Raw genomic sequence first — 20,619 nt, 5'->3', positions numbered from 1 at the left:
TATTTTGTTCTTCAGTTAAAACATACAGATGAACATTTATAACCACAGGAAATGGCACAGCAGTTTAGAAAAACAAAAGAAAACAAAGCAGCCAACTGACCAACCAAGTAGACCACTTGCAGTTAATATTACTAGTCATCTAATTGATGGAGTTAGGTTCCTGTCAAGAATGGGCGACACTGACTTAGGTATGTGAAATGATAATACAAGATGTTATGCCCCTCAGTTAATGTAGTAAAAACAAAGGCTGAAGATGGCAAGGTTGTCCATAACAGAATTCCAGTCAGCATCCAGACCAGGACTGACAGACTCCTCAGCTTGACACTGTTGGAGCTGAGAGGTACATGAAACTCACTCCCTGAATCAGTACTATTGTCGCCACAGATTTGTTACGCTGTCTGCAAATGAGAACGAGAGAACGGGTGCCCATGACTTTTCATACATAGATCTTAACCTTTTAAGCTTATTGTTACAGTTTAAATGTGAACTGCTCCCACAGCCTCAGGTGCGGCAGACAGCACTGTTCTGAGAGATGGTGGAGCCTGTGGAATTGGAGTTACTGCTGGCACAGGTAGTCAGTGGGAGCCTTGAAGGCTGCATCTGCTTTTGGCTCTGTCGTGAGCTCTCTGCTTCCCACCTTCATGTTTCCTCTACCAGCAGTTCCCACTCTCATCAACAGAGCCTTCTCATGTACCATACACCCCCACTTCTCCACAGGTTCCCACTGCCATGGACAGACCAGGAAAGTGCTCCCTAAGTTGCTTCTCATAGCTGGAAGGAAGCTCTCCCTTAAACTCTTTGGCCGCATGCATCTGCCTGGCATCACCAGTTATGGCTACCTTAAGTAGATAAGACACTTTCTACAAGAAAGACTAAGAGATAACTTTTAGTTTACTGGGTCTGCATCATTTATCTGTGTCCAAAATAAGCAAGAATATCTGTGGTAATTATACAGCTAAAGTGAACTGACTTTGGTTAGTTTCCTAGTTTAAACCTGAAATCCTAAATTTCAGAAATCCTGGCCTCAAATTTGAAGCATCAAGAAGAGCAAAACGACAAAGAGCTCAAAATCGACCTGTTTTACGTCAGTGAAGATGCTAACAAACCCGACTCCTAATCAGAGACAATCATCCTGTCATTTTCTACAAGAAAAAAAACTAACTTTTTAATAGGGCCTAAATTTGAATGAAATCTTATAAAAGTTCCCAAGCACTTTTTCAATCTTAAGTATAAAACAAAGTGGGGCTTGTCTCTCTCTCATTTCCATAGCAGCCCTCAGACCTGCTCGCTCCATTACTCCAGTGCAGCAGCAGCAGCAGCAGCAGCAGCAGCAGCAGCAGCAGCAGCAGTCACCTCAATACAGTAACGGACTCTCGAACAACCAAAGCAGGGCTAAACGGGGTTTGGCCCAGTCATCTAAATAACGAGTGATAACAAACATGACTGAGTAAGCCAAAGCTTCCCATATATGACATCTGAAGCCACAATCAAGGAGCCCATGATGAAGCCTGATCTCACTCCTTCCCTGTTTCCTTGGATACAACAGAGAAACACAGCTCCCGAGAAAACAATGGCACAGTGTGGATGGAGGCCTCTGTGTCTACTGACCCCAAGGACTAACAACAGACAGCATTCGCGGTCACTGCACCAGTCATTCCTACCCTGGGAAATGTGCGGCCACACAACTGAGTGTGATGGAGAAGGGAAGGCGCCCAGGAATGGAAGTGACAAATTATCAATAAGGTAAGATTCAGAAAAGCTCAAAGGCAGAAGTGCCAAATAAACCCACAAGCCGTTTCCCAGCACCTGGGTTCAGGGGGTTACAGAGAAATGGACATGAGAGGGAGGGGAGGCTAAAGAAAAATGAGTGTTCACACCTTTCTAGAACAGCCAGATTGTCAGTGCCTCTTTCTCCTTCTATGCTTTTCCAGTTGCTACCATGGCAACGCTCAGGTACTGGGGTGCCAAGGATGATGAGGCTTGGGGAGCGGTTGTCTGACAGCCATCTCAGAACCAATTTCTGCTAGTCTACCTGAATAGGGACTTCTGACCCACAGGCACCCGGTTTTCCAAGAGGAACAAGTTAGAGCAGGCAAAATCCAGCTAGGTCACCTAGGCAGCACTTAGGGTAAGCAACAGGAACAGCCACCTTACGTGAGGTTTAATTTCTCTGGTTTCAGCGACCTGCAGTCTTTACTTCTGACAAAGATCAGTCACATCACGCCTCTTGTAGTGCATTTTAATTCTTTGTCACGCTCTCTGTGAGCAGCAGCTAAACTTGATTAATGTGGAGGATCTTATGAACGGTTCAATGCTGTGTATGGCTTCAGAACCCCCTGGAAGGCTGTCTTAGTAACTAACCCTACAATAAAGGACTGAATAGGCCGATCCTCTACCACTGCCTGGACTATCTAAGGCCAGAATCCCAGCACCATCCCATAGGCAGGCTGAACACAGACACGATTCTGCAAACAAATGGGCTGAAGAGTGACTGAATTTAACGTCATGTAATCAGTGTAGCATCCCAGAAGTAGCAGGGGAAGAAAAAAACCCTTCTAGTACCTATGTCTACTCTCCATAGCACACAGAAGACAGCTCCCTACAGAGTTTGAAACAGAGTTATCCTTCCATATGGAGAACAGGCCCAGTAAAAACACCTGCCCATTTTGCTATCTTTTAAACATAGGATGCTTTCTCTATACGTTACCATTTAGGTTCCTGACATTTCCATTGCTGACAGTAATTTTTATCCTGTTAAATAAAGGTCTCTAATAACTTTCAACAGCTGAACCGAGAATAGAGACAAAAATCTAGTCTCAAATATCTCTGAGCTACTGAATCAAGACAAAGACACACACAAAAGACTATTGTGAACACTGCTGTGCTAGTTTTGCTAGGAACAACCAGACATATAATCCTAAATCATAATGCAGGTTTGAGCACATGTGAGCATCTTTATACTCATGTGAAGTTATACCGATAAAAATAAGGAGTCTTAATTGAGGGCGATGTAAAGTACTCTGTAATATACTGAGGACAGAACACACATACAGCAGATATTTGTAGTATTACAGCAGATATTTGTAGTATTAAAGGTTATAATAACAGTAATATTCAAAATCTTAGGAATTATATGACGCCTGTAAGTGGCATTTGCCAGTAGTACAAATTAATGTTTCCACCTCCTCTGAGTCTTATGATTTTGAGGCTGTTGGGAAGGGAGCTAGAGGTAGGCATTTATTTAATGAAGCACTGCCTTCATGCTTGCTAATGAGGTGGGTAAAGAGGAAGCGATCCGTTTCTCAGGACTATCGGGAAGTTTCCAGAAGAAGGTGTACTTTGGGAAAGCTCCTTTGTCAGCGTCTGTATGAATAACAACTAAGGACTCTCCACACTCAGAAAGCATTTAACCCATCCAACACACACCTGAACCTGATGTATAAAAAGCTGCAAAGTACTATATATTACCCCCATTTCTACCCCCAGCATGTTGGGGACTCTACATGCTAGGGAAGGTCAGTGTAGAAGGGCAGGATGGCAGTTTCTTATAGCTTAGACAAGTCCCCTCCCACCGTCCAGGAGCTGGGCTCAGGCCAGCCCTTCTGCTGTTAGCTGTCTCTGTACAGCCTCTGTAGAGTCACCTTCTAGAACCCTCGGCACTCCCCAGAAACCCACTTTTCTCCTCAGACCAACTCCACAGCCATTGTGATGGGCAAGGAACCGGTGAGAACAGATTACTAAATCATTGATGGCTGGGAGTTCTTCCCCCAGATTAGTTATTAATATTTTGCTGTGTGCAGAAACTGTTTTCTAGATCTAAGGCGTGGTCCAGCTAACACTATTTCTTTTGTTCTTTTATCTCTTCAACAAAACCTTGAGCTGAGCAGGTATCGGGACACTGAAGAGCCCGGGAGATGTACCTTCTGCTCTCAGCATTGCACTAGAGTCGGAAAGGTGTCAATAACACAAGAAAGCTAAATTAAGGTGCTCAAAATATATGTGCAGCATCAGAGCCTAATGAAAGATAGGGATTCAGAGGGCTTCCCAGAGGACATGCCACTTCCTAGAAGGGACACTGGCCACACAAAGGCAAGTGTCTATAGAACATTCCTTCAACATAAATACAACTTCCTTCAGCACACTCTACTTCCATAGCCACTACTGAGAACCGTTGTCTCTGCAGAAGCTGTACCAAGAGCTCACATACTGGACATCATCCCACAATAGTTATCCTCTAAATCATAAACTCTTAACCCTGGGACCTGGCCTGGGGTCTCAGAAACCAGAGTCCCAACACAGATAAAATTAATTACTCATTTTGGGGGCATACCCTCAGCCACCAAATTAGATAGCACCATTTCCACATCCAGCGTGACACACACATCTGAAGTGCCTGAAGGCTCGAGATGCACTGGTACTACTTAATGTCAGTCACCCCACAGCTAGGTAGACTCTGAATGTCAAGAATGAAAATATTTGCCTTGAACACAGTGCAAAACTGAGAAATCTGCAGGGCAGTAATGGTGCACGCCTTTAATCCCAGCACTTGGGAGGCAGAGGCAGGTAGATTTCTGAGTTTGAAGCCAGCCTGGTCTACAGAGTGAGTTCCAGGACAGCCAGGGCTATACAGAGAAACCCTGTCTCGAAAAACCAAAACCAAAACAAACAAACAAAAAATCCAAAAACCTAAGCAGTCTGTGGAGGTCAGAATAAGAACAGCTTCCGTAGGCTCGTGTATTTGCCATATTGAACACAGTCACTAGGGAGTGAAACTCTTTGGAAGATTGGAAAGATTAGGAGGTAGAGCCTTGCGGGAGAAAGTGTGTTACTGAGGTGAGCTTTGAGGCTTTAAAAGCCTATGCCAGGCCTAGGCTCTGTTCCGTGTGCTCGGCTACTGCTCCAGTGCCGTGTGTGTTGACATGCTCTACCACGATAATAATGAATTCAACTTCTCAAACTGTAAGCCAGACCCAGTTCAATGCTTTCCTTTTAGAGTGGCCTCGGTCATGGTGTCTCTTCACAGCAATAGAACAGTGACTAACACAAAATTCTAATGCAAATATTTTCATACAAAAATTTGAGATGGGTCAGATTTGATTCACGGTGCAATCTAGTGTTAGAATTCCTGCTCTTCCAGTCATGCTTGAGTCCCGCTCACAGTGTGACGACCAAGTGTCCTGTGGCTTTCTGCCTGTGACAATATGGCAGTACTGTAAACTAGTGAGATGTTGTAATAAATTGCTCATGCCTCAAAAAGGAGTGGCTCTAGTGGACTCCTAAACCCTCTCATATATCCTATGATAATGGCTCCCCATCCTCCTCATACACTTCCAGATGTCAGTTTATATCACAGAATCATAGAATGTATCCCAGAGGAAGTTTATAATAAATTTGGTTCCACCCTGACCTGATCTTTGGGTGGCATTGCTTGATCAGGCTGCAGCCTCCAGCACTGGCTGTTCTTTTACCTTAGAACATATTAAATGTTCATTGCAATTTTATCACTGCATAAGTGAACTTCTCTTGTAAGTGACTTTGGCCCACAGAGGAAATTCTCCACATGCCTAGGTCAGTGAGAAGAGGCCCACATGAAAGATCAAGACTTTAAAGGAGAGAAGAAAATGGGATTGCGACTCTTACAAAAGGAAAGTTCTCCTTATGGTTTAGACTCATTTTAAATATAAAATAAAATTTCAGTTATCAGATCTCAACTAAATAGTAGAGTATTTAGTACTAGAACATTTCTATTACTGTACAAATGACAAAACCTAAGAAAGACCAGAATTCTGACCCAGACACTGACAGTGGCACAAAAGAAGCCACAAATGTAGATTTCCTCCCTCATAATTACAGTTTTCTCCACATTTCTCTATAATTTAGGCTTTGGGGCGGTCGTGGTGCCTGTGTATGGAGATGGGGTGATAACTAGTGGGAGCTGGCTATCATCCCATCATCACACAGGCCCCAGCAGTCCTATCCAGGCTGCTGGGGGTGTTGGGAAGCCACCTGTATCCACTAAGCTGCCCTGCTTCTTCACGCTGTAAGGATGACATAAAACATCTATTTTCTGGGCCTCTGAATTTATGTCAGTTATTTTTTTTTAATCATGCAATCACCTTCAGCATGCCATCTTGAACCGTCTGACATGTATGAAGGCCACCCTGTTTATGAACTGAGCTCGTAGTCTCACTCAAGCCTAAGAAGGAAGCGCATCAGGTTACTGATGTGACGGGGGTTTGGCCAGTAATGACTCACAGTATTATAAATATAAGTAGTTATTTACCTCAAAACAACTGCGCTTCAGGACTTCAGCACCTAGATTTTAAGGGCAAATGAACTCCTTAGCTCTTTCCCCAAACTATAATCCTCTGCCAGAGTTCCAGTCACAGTGTACAGGGCGGCTGTTTTCATTGAACTGCCCTGCAGTAGGCAGAGCTGGAGAGGAGCTAAGGTCACCATCTTAAGTGTGTGAGAACTGTGGACTGGGTGGCCTCAGCACAAAAGCAGTCTAGTACTAGAGAGAACATGCATGGGTATTCTCTATGGGTGGCAACCCACTCAGTGCCTGAGGCACCAGAGAGGTGAGTAAACACATCCCCTTATACCGTGTTTACTTTGTCCTAAGTCCTGTGAGAAACAGGAGGATGTGGTTTAAGTTCCTAGGAACCAATCACAAAACAGGTAACTCCAAAGCACCCACTGTACTCACAAAGGACCATGCGTGCCTCAGAGACAGGATGTCAGAAACACAAGCCCCCTTTCTCCCAGCATTTGTAGTTCAATGTCATCCCAAACTGTTAAGCATCTGAATGTGAATACTCTGTAAGTCACAGCTCACAGAGGCAATGTCAGGGTCCCCAAGCTGTACCTGATGTTAGCAGGCTGAGCATCAGTCATCCCACCCTGCTTTAGACATGACCTGGGACACTCAGACAAAGCTGAATCCTGTCTAAAGGTCAAGGGTCTCTGGTTCAGCGGAGGCTGCCTAACTCTAAAGCAAGCTCAGCCTGAGTAGCTTCTGAAGGACTGGTCTAGTCTTTGCCTTTCCTCGGGTCAGTGTGCCAGCAGAGTGGCTAGGAAGGCTGCAGTTACACATTCAACTTGGCAGCCTCTGTCCTTGCACCAAGGAGTACACTAGGCAAGCAGTGCGCAGTGTCAGCGCGCTGACCTCTCACTGTCTGGTAGGGAAGAATGCTTACGTTCACCTCTATGGCTCTGAGATGCATCCATGTCCTCGGGAGGAGTGGTACTTCATCCCTTGCCCTAATCCTCTTTCGCATTCATCTGTGGTGAAGTCTGTACACACCACCAGCTCCTCCTGCCTGCCTGGGCAGCGACCTGTGGGGAGCAGTGAAGAGTACAGCCAATCCTTTTGGAACCACATGCCTCACTTTCCGGTGTTTTTATTGTAGTATGTTTTCTTGTAAAACACGAAGATAGTATCAATGTCACGGGGCCCTGAAGAATGGCACCAAACACACTGGTAGCGCAGGCCAGTGCTCACTGCTGTCTTGCTCTACAGCAGGGTCGTAAAGCTTTTTACGGGTCGATTACGACACCTTGGTGGCCATGTTAGGTATGATTAGTACTAGAAAATATGTATTTATCGTAACAGAGAAAAAAAATACGAGAGTATCCTATTTAGTTGACAAAAATATTGTTCCATGAGAATCTTATCTGGGATTTGGTCTTAGTTAACCGAAGGCTGCCTATGTACTAAATGTGCAAACAGGGTGGCCCAGGGTCCTTCAGGGTGCTGCTCAATCAGGAGCATTAGGTAAGTCCCATCCTTCATCAACCCCCTTCCCACCATGCTGTAGGCGCACTTGCCTTTCTGTGCCTCCAGGAACCATGCCAGGTCGCCAAAGGACTCTCCTGCATCCCTTCTTTGGGGCTTCACACACTGACTCCTCCTAAAGCAACTACCCACACTGTAACAAGCTGCCTTACCTACTCTGCCTTCCCAGGATTCCTTTTTACTTAAATGCAATCTTGTTTCTAAAGTTATCCTTTAGAACACAGGCTTACAAACCTCTCCATATACATGAGTGGGAATCTGAGCCAACTGCACGCTCTTCATATTTTCACTTTGTATTAGGTCTTTAGACTTCTTTAGACAATTGCATTTCTTTTTTAGTTAAAGCAAGTCACTTAGAGTTATACAGAGTGGCCAAACTGACTCTTGCTATCTCCACCTCAATCCATTTTCCCTAGTTCATTCTGAGCCAAGCAACTAGACAACCAAGCTAGTCAGAGCGAGTACAGAGCAAGCCTTTTCTGGGTGGGAGCTGGGAGCGAGGTGCCTGTGAGTTCTGTGCTCTCGGCACTTCCTGGCTTACTCTACTTGGTTAGAAGGGTCAATGGATCCTAAGCCCTAGACATAGCCGCCTCCTGGCCTCGCAGCACAGTCAGGACTACTGGAGAGCGCTAGGCAATGGATCAGCACTAGACATAGCCGCCTCCTGGCCTCGCAGCACAGTCAGGACTACTGGAGAGCGCTAGGCAATGGATCAGCAACACTTAATTCCCCTTTAGATGTCTGAGACTTGTAGCTCACAGAATAAACTCCATGAGGTTTGTTTGTTTTTTTTTTTTTTTTTTTTAACTTTCTGAGCTTTGAGTGACTGCTGTTACCTCTAACTATTTTAAACAGTTGAGTGAAGTATGGATGATCCTTTAGGACCATGCCTATATCTGCGGAGCACAAAGAACCCCACCTCCTGATTCCTATGTGTATTTAACACGTGAAATGTGTGGGCGCGCTCCTGTGCATCAGCCTTCTTGTTTTCTATTTAGCTTGAGACACCTCTGCCATTTTTCTACTGTGTGTGCCAGGCTAGCTGGCCCACAACCTTCCAGAGATTCTCCTGTCTTCACAAGAGAGCAGGGTCACACAAGCTTGGACTATTACAGCTGGGGATTGAGTTCTGAGGATGTGAACTCAGGTCTTCACTTTCCACAGTAGGGACTTCACTCACTGAGCCATTTCTCGGTTCACACCTCAGATTTTGAATGGTTTCTAAGTTTGAAGAAAAATATTCAGGAGTCCCTTACTTTAGGGTTTCTGAGAAATCTGCATGCCTTTTAGAAACAAAGGACTTCGAAGAATCTTGCAAAGAAACTGCAAAGAAGACAATAGATGCGTGTAGACAACTGTGTCACCTGGAATATCTGTCTTTGGGATACCTTTGTAATCTTACTGTGGAAATCAATTAAACTACAAAATCCTGACCACAGCAGACATAGTATGAACACAGAGAGCACTTAACAACACAGAGTAGGACCACCTACTCTCCTAGGGCAGACCAGGGCAGGCCTACAGCCAAGTTTTCTGGTTACTTACAATGATGCATCAATAAACTCTTAGGGAGGATGAGCTCTTGTGGCCGCCATGTGTGAGGTCCTCTAGGTTTGACGCAAGCACTGTAACACAAATGTTTAAAAGAAACAAACTAACATCCAGACAAAAAACCCTGCTAGCAAGCACTACATGCTTGCCCACGAGCCTGTGCTATGTACCCTCAGTGCTGTCCCATCTAGAAGAAATCTCCAAATACTATCTTTGAACCTCCAGGCAGGCTATGTGTAGCACTTTCCTCTAAACCGAAATACTTCCTTCATGAAAGAGTGGGGAGGGCCACACTCCCGAGACGCAGGAAGTTCCTGAAATTAGTGAGATCTACAGGTTCCCTTCTAAGACTATGGAAGCAGTAAACAAACACTGGAGAGGAAAAGGGAGACTGACAGAACTGTCCACTGCCTGTACGTTCCACAGCAGCCCCAAGACTAGCTTCACTGAGTCAGCACCCAGGCTGGGGTAGCCTTTCCCGGGATACAGCTGCCTTCTAGCTGTCTGTTCTCCTGAAAGCCACCCTTCCCCTAGACCCTTGTAAGTGTCCCCAGTAAGTACAATGGTTTGCCAAGCAGAACTTAGATACGATTGTTTCTTTGGTCTGCCATCTGTGCCTTATCCGGGGTGAACAAACATTTGTTCACTTCTGTTGCTGAGTCTCATGCAACAACTTACAGTCCCACACAGCTCCCTACACAGTCTATAAACAAGTACACTAAGAACATGGCCTCAACCTTCTTTTTGGCCTCAACTTCTGGCCATTCTGTTTTCCGTGCTGGCTCTGTCAAAGCCACGTGAATTCTGCTCTGGAAATGGAGCCTACCCTCCAGCCACTGGCTTCCTCAGCGGTAGCAAGCTTCTTTCTCTTCTTCACTCTTTCTTTTCCTGGCCAGCACAGGACACGGTAGTATACAGCAGTGGTTCTCAACCTAGGAGTCAAGACCCCTTTGAGGAGGGGTCAAACAACCCTTTCACAGGGGTCACCTAAGACCATCAGAAAACACAGATATTTACATTATGATTAACAACAGTATGAAGTAGCAATAAAAATGATTTTATAGTTGGGGGTCAGCACAAGTTGGGGAGCTGTATTAAAGAATCATGGCATTAGGAAGGTTGAGAACCACTGGTATACAGTTAGTCGTCAATAAATACTCCTGAATTTGAAAACAGCCCACCATAGAAATATGGCCTTTGGAGTCTTACTGTGTCAGAAAAGTTGAAGTTTCAATTTCTCTGAAGAGCAAGTTTATACCACTTAATCTGCCTGTTAATTTCTTAGAATAGCTGCAAGGGTGTGTACTTCCTTGGCACAGACAAAAATCCCTAAGTTTACTACGCACGACTACACAATCTGATGGCAGCCTTTAGTGCATGCTGCGGCAGAGACAATGTTAAAACCCCATCCAGACAAGGAAAGAAAACAGATTCTAATATTTGTTGTGTGCAATTCAGAATTTTCAAAACCTGCTGGCATTTAGAATATACTCAAATAGTTAAAAAGTATTAAAAGCACGTGCCTAGAATGCACAAGGCCCTGACTAGAATCCCTGGCACCACAAAAACAAAAGGATATCAAAAGAAACAAGAAAAGCTTGGCTAATCTTGGTTATTGAGTGTCTCAGAACCAGGAGGACAGCCAGCTTGGACAGAGTAGAGGCAAAGGAGAACAGAGAGGGGAGGATAACGAAGTGGGGAGGGAGGCTTCCATTCCTACCCTTAAACAAAAGGAATACAGAACCCAAACACACGAGAAAAGCCCAAAGAGTTGCGGAGCCTCTTCCTCAGGAATTCAGAATATTATGCAGAATTCAATGTTATGCAGGAGTATCCTAAAGTATTTGCACTCCGATTAAGTTCTAATTCAGGGGCACTGGGTGGAAGACACACGAGTATGTAGACTTTTCTGGAGCTACTCATAAACTATAAAAACTACTTTTTAAAAAAATCCTCTCTTGCCGGGTGTGGTGGCGCACGCCTTTAATCCCAGCACTCGGGAGGCAGAGACAGGCGGATTTCTGAGTTCAAGGCCAGCCTGGTCTACAGAGTGAGTTCCAGGACAGCCAGGGCTATACAGAGTAAAACCAAAAATATAAAAAATTAAAAAATAAATAAATAAATAAATAAATCCTCTCTCTAAATAATTATATTTCAGGAGTATTATGAACTCATACAGGAATATATTAACACTAAGCAGCTAACAAGGTAAGTTTATTTCTATCATTCAGAGATTACCAGGCATCAAAGCATAGAAGCATACTAAAAATGGAGATTAGGTCAACTAAATGGCTGGTGACCTGGAATGTCCAAAGCAGTCATTAGAACCACACTAATTATTCTAATTCAGTGTCCAGAAGACTGGGTTTAGAAGGTGGAAGGATAAATGACAAATTTAGAAAATCAGCAAGTTTATATGCTTTTGTACGTACAAGACCAACTACAAAACACTGCTGAGAAATTAAAGATGTAGAGAGAGATTTACTTGTTCATGATTAGAGATTCAATATTGTTTAGGTTTCAACTCCCAAAATGATATGCAGACTCCATAGAGTTCTAATGAGATCAAAATCTCATGAGGGCTTATTTTTTTATATATAAACTAATTACCTGGTTCTAAAACTCATGGAAATTCAATGTCTTTAGAAATAAATTTAAACTAATTAAAAAAAAAAAAGCAGTACACATGCCTTTAATCCCAGCCCTTGGGAGGCAGAGGCAGGCAGATCTCTGAGTTTGAAGCCTGCCTGGTCTACAGAGCAAGTTCCCGAACAGATAGGGCTACACTGAGAAACCCCGTCTCCAGAAACCTGAAAAACAACAAGCAAGCAAGTAAGCAAACAACGAACAAATAAAACAAACAAAACCAAAACAAACAAACAAACAAAAACCACCCCAAAATCCAAAGCAAAGAGATGGTATATCACGATTTTATGCTCTACAGAAATCAAAGGAAAGTCAGATCAGCGGCCAGTGCAACAAACACAGAAATAAAACTGCACAGAGTGGGAAAGCACTTTACAAGCAAAGGAAGCCTAGACCTTTCAGCAAACATTGGAGCAATATTCAACATAAATACATGTGTATGCACAGACACAATACATAAGTTGCCTTTCTTTTCTATGAAATATAGATAAATTGGGGCTAGGAGAAAGTCATGGACCCAGAATCTTTGTAATACCTATTAAGAAATGAATTGTCTTCACTTCTGATAAGAAGTTAATATTCAGAGTTTATAAAAATTGCAAAAATTAAATACCAAGGAAATAAAACTGGCCTCTGGTGGAATGGCTAACATCAATCTATGTAAGAACAAATGTTAGAGAAGATGTGGAGAGAAAGGAGCCCTTACTCACTGCAGTGGGGGTGAAAATTAACACAGCCACTTCGAGAATCAGTTTGCAGATTTCTCAAAAAATTAAAACTAAAACTACGAGGAGTACTGTGTGCTATACCACTCCTGGACATTTCCCCACAGAACTCCACACCCTTTCCCACTATAGAAAGGAATCGTAATCAACCTAGTTGTCCATCAAACAGAGGAACAGATAATGAAGAGTTGGCATCCATACATATAAATAGTGTAGATAATACTATTTAGCGTTAAAGAAAAATGTGATCACAAAACTTGCAGGAAAATGGATGGGCTTAGAATGGACTTAAGAGAGGACAGACAAAATCAGAAAGAAAATCTCTGCATGTTCTCTCTTATCTTTGGAATCTAGCTAATAATATATATAAATAAATGTACATGTAAGTACAGTGTAATATGTAGGAAAGAGAATTTTAAAAAGCTAAATATTAGGGAATAAGAAAGGACTGAATGCATGTAACAGACCCAAACTATATAAGGATATAAAACTAATTGTTTTTCTAGTTCTATTTATTTTTGGTAGTAGTTATACATATATTCATTCAACTGTCAAAATATAAAATCCAACATGAAATTTCAGTTTGTGTTCTGAATAGCTAATCTGCCAGAACATGGTCCAAGAATGCAGTCATATGAGGAGAATTCTGAGTGCTTGTGAGAAAACTCCAAAGAAACAATCTTGTGACCTTAGTTTCTTCAAAACACGGATCTGTTCATGGAATGAGTGTACACGCTCCTCCCAGGAGCGTCAGGCAGGAGTGAGCTTTCTGCAGATTACTCATTACTGCCCGCTGGCGTTGGTCCATTAAGTGTTAATCTAGCCGTTCTGTGTGTGTGTGTGGGGGGGTCCTTAACTCAGGTGATTCTCACCCCTCAGTGTATAAACTGTCTGATGCTCTGAATAGAGTTGGTACTGCACTTCTGTCTACCCCATTTATCAGCTCTGCTGTCCCAGGTCCCACCTATTGCCTCTACAGTGGTGGCACTATTCTAACTGCAATATAAGTTCATTGGGTCTTTGGGTTCAGTCTAATTTTGGTGTGTGACATTTTTTACTTACAACGTTTTACAAAATAAAGTTTAAAATAAGTAAAATTCAAAATAGATGTGTTCAACAGCTTATTCTACTAAGTCAATAAATGTGGTTCTGAAATGCAATGTTATTATTCACTGTCATTTTATTCTGAGAGTATGTGTATGTACGTCTGTACCCCAGGAGTGTAGTGCTCTAAGAGGCCCGAGGCGGGTGTTTGGGACTGGAGTTACAATGGCTTTGGGGAGGCAATGGAAACTGGGTTTTTCTGGACAAACAACAAATACTCTTAACTGTTGAGCCATTTTAAACTCCATCACAAACTACTAAGCTAATGAAACGGATCAGGCCTTAAAAACAAAATGAGGAATGTGGAATGGCTCACCTGCAATGCCTATGGTTATTTAAATGAGATGTAAAGTGAGGCCTGGCGACGACACAGGCCTATGACCCCAGCCTGGAAGCAGGAGGATTCCTGTTCACGGCCTGAGGGCTGAGGATGTAGCTCAGTGGCAGTGGTACTTGCTGAGCATATCCTTGAGACCAAGCAGCAAACTTGGAATAACTCGGTTTGGGGAAGACACTCTGAGAACGAACTACTCTATCTGGTTAAAAACATCTCAAAATATTTGCTTTCTTTTTCCTGCATTTAAAACTTTTTGTTTAAATTTCTATTAACACATACTAATTATTTTTCAAGGTCTCATCTTTACCACATCTGAGGCTGAGATGAAGAAAGAAGACACAAATAGGGCTTAGATAGGCTATGCTCACTCTGATGGTGTGGCGCCAACTACAGCAATAACTGAGAATCTCTACATAGGAGCGGGGAATTAGCTGGTCTTGTGAGAGGTCTCTGTAGGTGAGTAGTTTTAGGATGTAACACTCACACTCAGACCAGAGGAAGGCTTTGCCGTTCTGAGCCCGACTGGTATGGGAAAGGACTTGCCAATGTCCCCTGAGCCTGAGGCTTTGGTCCTCATTCCCTCACAGCTTTATTCACTCCCGCACGTCTTGACGTCGTCCATACATCTGTTTTTTGCGGTATGTCCTGACAGCTCCGTGGCCTGCATACTGTAAGTGCTGTAAAAGGGGATTTGGGAGCATGCCAAGCATTGCAAATATCTAAAACTTTAGAATCAGGTTTCAATTCTGCTACTAAATAACTGAAAAGGCTTGGCCAAGCTGACAGCAATTTTTTTTTCTTTTTAAGTAGTAGCTACACTACAGGATAGTGGAGATTAAACCAAGGGTCTTATGCATGCTAGAAAAGAACTCTCTAACTGAATTATGTCCCTAGCTTTGCATCAGTATTTTATTTGTCTGTTTGTGACAGGGTCTCTCAATGTAGCCCTGGCTGTCCTGGAACTTACTACATAGTCCAGGCTGGCCTCGAACTCAGAGATCCAACTGCTTCTGGAAAGGTGTGTGCCACCATGCCCAGCTTCCTCCAACAGTATTTTAAAATACAAACACTGAGCTATAAACAAAACCTGTACCCGAAGACTCCTCCTTTCCCACATCATCCTCATCGGGGAAGAAGAAGAATTCTGGTTCTTTGGGTTAGAACTTCCATTACCCAAAGAACCATCACAGTAAACGGTGCCCAGAGTTAGGAGCTATCATACTAACAGTGAAATAGGCATGTGGAGAAAACAAAAACAAAAAACAAAAACCCAAGCAAACAAACAATCCTATCCAAACCGTCCACACTCAAACTGTAAAAGCTGTAACTGGGTTCGAGTCCCAACAGTGAGTCTGGCAAGCAGCAAACATGGTTCTTTCTGGTGTGGAGATTTAAACACTGTCCTCATACAAGGAGCAGAATATTTCTGAAGTGGCAGGCTCTCTTCCAAACATAGCTATGACCAGTTTTAAGGCTTGGCTGTAGCTCTTTTTGTTTTTTACCAATCAAGTCTATGTCCCCCATAGATACAATGTCGACCTTCCTAATGCTGAGACCCTTTAATACAGTTTTCATGTTTTGGTGACCCCCACCATAAAATTATTTTCATGCTACTTAATAACTGTAATTTTGCTACTGTTATGAATCTTAATATAAACACCTGATATGCAGGATATCTGATATGTGACCCTCCCATTGTATTTGGTACTGTGCCTATCCAGTGCAACACACCACATCTAAAACACTTCTCCCCGGCAGAGCTAGCCTCATCTCCAGGGCCCACACCACCCACCACACCTTCTCCCTCTTATCTACTTAGTCTGTCTCTCAGTTACTCTCTTCAGACATCTCTGTGTGACAGTAAGTTCCCACTGTGCACAGGGACTTGTGATAACTTCTGCTCTTGTACATAAGGCTGACATCATCTTCTGGGCATGAGACTGCCAGAAGAAATATAAAAGTACCACAAGAGAGGCTAGGTGTGTGTACTCCAAAAGTCATGAAGCCCCTGGAGGGGAGAGACCAAGGCTTCACTGAAGTGTCGTTCAGGAGCACCAGAACGGTGGGGGCTTCTCCTTACCATCTAGGAACTTCTCACAGTTCTAATCCTTCCAGTGTCAGGCTATTTCAAAGGAAACGTCCAACACTGGAAGGTTGGGGGGGGGGGGGAATCAGTTCATAGATTTTTTTTTTTCTTCTCATATGTTTACATTTTTTTCCATTTTTTATTAGGTATTTAGCTCATTTACATTTCCAATGCTATACCAAAGGTCCCCCATACCCACCCACCCCCACTCCCCTACCCACCCACTCCCCCTTTTTGGCCCTGGCTTTCCCCTGTACTGGGGCATATAAAGTTTGCAAGTCCAATGGGCCTCTCTTTCCAGTGATGGCCGACAGTTCATAGATTTCTATGTAACTTATGACAAGAATATTTGCAAAAAGAAATTTGGAAATGCAATATCAGCAGGCGCTAAGTTTTCAAGGGATATTGCTGATGTCATCTAATGTAGGAACAGTGCTAGCCAGGCAACTTACTGTCGGAGGATTACCTGTGGAGTCCAACTTCTCTACAGACCTGCCTAGCATGCTCTGTTCAGGAAGTCTTAACTGTCAGGCAATGATGGTGTACACCTTTAAGCCCAGCACTCAGGAGGCAGAAGCAGGCGGATCTCTGCGTGAGTCTGTGGCCAGCCTGGTCTACACAGTGAGTTTCAGAACAGTCAGGACTACACAGAGAAACCCTGTCTTTAAAAACAGTGTTAATTGGTTGAAATGCTGGGCCCAACATTCTCCCCCTATACAGACAGAATACAAGTGCACAAGATTGCCTGGCTTCTTCAGTCTCCTTGATAAGGATTGTGGGGAGGAAGGTAAACTTGGTACCGACTCTATTCACCAGATCCCGTCACGATGGAAATGTGTGGTACACCTGAGGTCCTGCTCTGCTGTTCCTCTCACACCACTCACTTTACTCGTCTGCCATGGGAAGTCTCTCCAAACAGGCAGTTAGTTGTACATGCTCTTCCTGCCAACAGGGGGAGCGTTTTTTTTTTTTTTTTCTAAAACAGAAAGAAGGATCTGGATCCGGGAGGTTCCTGGTTAGTAGAGAAAAGGCAAGGGGCATGGTGAACCACTGTGCTTCGACTGCACTGAACATCTGCGGATGAAGTTCAACTCCAAATGGTTATAAAGACATTCATTTGTTTTTATTTTTGTCTTTATGGAGTCCTAGCAAGACAGCGAAAAGTAAATTTTTGATTGCTCAACAGTGGCTGGTTCCATGAGAACCTTAAAGGACGCCACAATTTGCTGCTGCCAACTATATATATTTCCTAGTTAGGCCCTAGGAAAAACAAGTGGATAAAACCCATAATATCCCTGCCCTGTATATGATACACGGAACACAAATGAAGAACTGTCAAATGTAAATACACAACAAACTTTGGACTAAAACTGGAGAACTGCCAAACGAGTGTGTCCCTTTCCTGAAAGAAAATGTGGTGATAGACAATTTTTTTTGTAGGAATATATATTAGTCCTAATACTTCCTTAGGCCAAGCATAATTCTTTCAGCTGCAGATGGCAGAATCATCTACCAACATTAGATACAGAAAAACTAACTTTTCGCAAGCTAGTCTATGCCGGTACAGCAACACTTTGAAACTTAGCCCAAGGATAATACTAAACGATAAATACATACAGGAGTGGCACGCTATCTGCCGTAAATGCCAACCCCACACAATAAAGGTCAGACTCAAGAGGTTATTTAACTTTATGTATCTTTTTATCAATGTGCTTATTTAAAAATAGGGGATGCACACACAAAAAAATGTTTTTAGCGTTGCCGCTTTCAGATGGTTCGAACAAATGGGTCCCAGAGATCATGCACAAGTTTTAGCATTGACTGGTAACGCTTAGCTGCTGGCTCTAACCAGTCTTACCTAACCTCTAAGTTGTAAGCATTTACAGTTAAACCGGATAATGAAGTCTCCCGTCTTTTAGGAAGACAACCCCAAGTCCTTAGGTCTAGCAATGTATTTGTTGCAATGTATAACTCTAAAGTTTGCGGACAGATGTGAGATGTGTCAGGCGTTTAAGAAAAAGAGCTAGAGAAAACCGAGGGCCGAAGCAAACACCCTGGAGATTTGAAACGTGATAGCAAGCCAGCCGGGCAAGTCGGTCCTGTACACACTCATCTCCAAGGCGAACAGTGCGACCGGACGCCGGGAGGCAGATATTCACACTCCTCCCGCTCAGGCCCTCCCTGTGTCCGAGCGGCTTGCCTCCCGACAGGAATGAATGAGCCCGAGTGGCCAGCGCCGAGCCCGGGCCGGTGGCGGGGCCGCGGGCGGCCTGGCCGAACAAAGGCGCGCGGGCTCACCTCGTCACCCCACTTGAGCACGTCCTTGTGCCGGTCCTTGACTGCGTGGTAGATGTGCAGGAACTGGAGGATGCCGTGCCTCCGCACGTGGTCGGCGTGGCGCTGGGTCTCTTCCCAGCTCAGTGGCGAGCCTTGGGACAGCAGCCCCATGGCCGCGTCCTCCTCCCGGCCGCAGCTCCGCTCTGGGGGCGCCCTCGGGCCGCGCGGCGGGCGTCCCGTCCGTTCCCGCTCCGGCTCGGACCCCGCCGCGCGGTTGACAGCCCGGGTCGGGGTCTCTCGCCGCCGCCCGGTCTCGCGCTCCCACGCCGGCCCTGCGGCCCTGGCCGCCGCGGCAGCGCTCCACTCGGCGCCGCCGGTGTCGTGCACGGGCTTCCTACTTGCGACCCAAAGCTGCGGCGACACAGAGCATGCCCAGTTCCGCGCCTGCCGCTCCGTGCGCCGCGCTCCAGATTTTATAGGCTGCGGCGGGGGCGGGGAACGAAGCGGCAGGTCGTGGGTGGGGCCTGGGGCGGGGGCGGGGCTGAGGCCGAGGGTGTCCGCGGGGGGGCGGGGCTGTCTGCGAATAAGGACTGAAAAGTCTGGGTCCTAAGAGAAAACTGGGTCAAAAAAAAAAAAAAAAAAAAAAAAAAAAAGGGAGGGGGGGAGAGGGAGAGAGAGAGAGAGAGAGAGCTGAAATATCTGAATATCTGTTCAACTCTGTACTGGTAGAAAGGGTATAAAGTTAAGAGTAATCCTTTTTTTTTTTTTCTTTTTTCTTCTTGGTTTTTCAAGACAGGGTTTCTCTGTGTAGCCCTGGCTGTCCTGGACTGGCTTTGCTGGACTCGAACTCATAGAGATCCTCCTGCCTCCCATGTGCTGGGATCAATTATGTGCACTACCACGCCTGGCTGAGTAATACTGTGTGAGTGTGTGTGCGTGTGTGTGTATGTGTGGTTTTTCGAGACAGGGTTTCTCTGTGTAGCCCTGGCTGTCCTGGAACTCACTCTGTAGTCCAGGCTGGCCTTGAACTCAGAAATCTGCCTGCCTCTGTCTCCCAAGTGTTGGGATTAAAGGCATGTGCCACCACTGCCTGGCTGAGTAATACTTTTTAATAAATGTTGTACGACTCCACATGGCATGGATATGCATAGAGTTGATTGCTGGTTATTTACATGCGTCCATGTATGGGCAGGGATTAGATATATGTATATCATCATTGTAAACCCTGTACGTTAACTATTTGCCAATGGGATCTCTGGTCGGCACAGAGATCACTCACTGTGCAAAAGAGGTCTTGTCTTGTCTTGTCTCCAAGTGTGCAGTGTGAGAAGTTTCTTCAGAAGTTTCCCCACCTTCAGAACCGAAGGTCCATCCAGCGGTGGTCATTCTATTGCTCAGGAGAGCTTTACCCTGAGTGCGGAAGGCTCTGGGAACTGGATTCCGTGGGAACGAAGGGAAGGTACCTTGCCCGAATAGTTATTCGATTAATGTTTTGCAACTGTATAAATATATGCAGTAACTAGATGATCCATTCATGTACAGAGGGCAGAAAACATTTATTACACCCTCCCCCCCCCCACACACACATTGTAACTACATTTTCAACATGTAGTTACTTAGAGACAAGATCTCACTAGATAGCCCAACCTGGCCTTGAACTCCAGGCAGCCATCGTGCCTCAGCCTCCTGAGTGTTGGGATTAGAGGCATGGACTTCCACATTTGCTTTAGATTTAATAGTTAATGAACACTCATCACAACATTCAATGAACACTAATCGATGAATGCATGATAGGAATATTTCCTCATTGAATGAGGCCATCAAAGAGCTTGGGGCCACAGATACTGAAAGTGTGGCTGTGATTTGCACAGTGGAATGCATTTAAGTATGTGCACAGGTTAGATGGCATCTAAAACTGAGGAGACATGATGCTGTCTCTCTCTCGCACATAGCTGGAATAATATTCTTTTAAAAAACCATTCTAACACCACCACCACTCAATCTTCACTACTTACTGCCCACTACCTTATTGTGTCCTCCCCACCATCCTTGCTAGGTTGTTAACTATGTTCTGATCCACCATTCTTTCTTCTTT

At 44.4% G+C, this 20,619-nt stretch overlaps 1 protein-coding gene across 3 annotated transcripts in view; it reads right to left on the bottom strand.

Moving 5' to 3' along the window:
- The window catches only part of Gclc (glutamate-cysteine ligase, catalytic subunit), a 39,955-nt gene extending 20,985 nt beyond the window's left edge, over nt 1-18,970 (bottom strand). For 2 of the 3 annotated variants that reach the window (NR_151778.1, NM_010295.2), the window contains exon 1: nt 18,546-18,970. Coding sequence is in view for 1 of the 3 variants with exons in the window: in NM_010295.2 (NP_034425.1) it covers nt 18,546-18,695 (150 nt within the window). In the remaining 2 variants the exon portion in view is untranslated. Of the gene's footprint in view, nt 1-9,343; nt 9,424-18,545 lie in introns of those variants that run through there. The other variant, XM_006510812.1, reaches the window with a different exon arrangement.
- Nucleotides 18,971-20,619: the final 1,649 nt, after the last annotated feature.

The sequence above is a fragment of the Mus musculus genome, chromosome 9 (genome assembly GCF_000001635.26).
Source record: "Mus musculus strain C57BL/6J chromosome 9, GRCm38.p6 C57BL/6J".
NCBI classification, from domain to species: Eukaryota; Metazoa; Chordata; class Mammalia; order Rodentia; family Muridae; genus Mus; species Mus musculus.
This window is presented reverse-complemented; position numbering and strand designations above follow the sequence as displayed.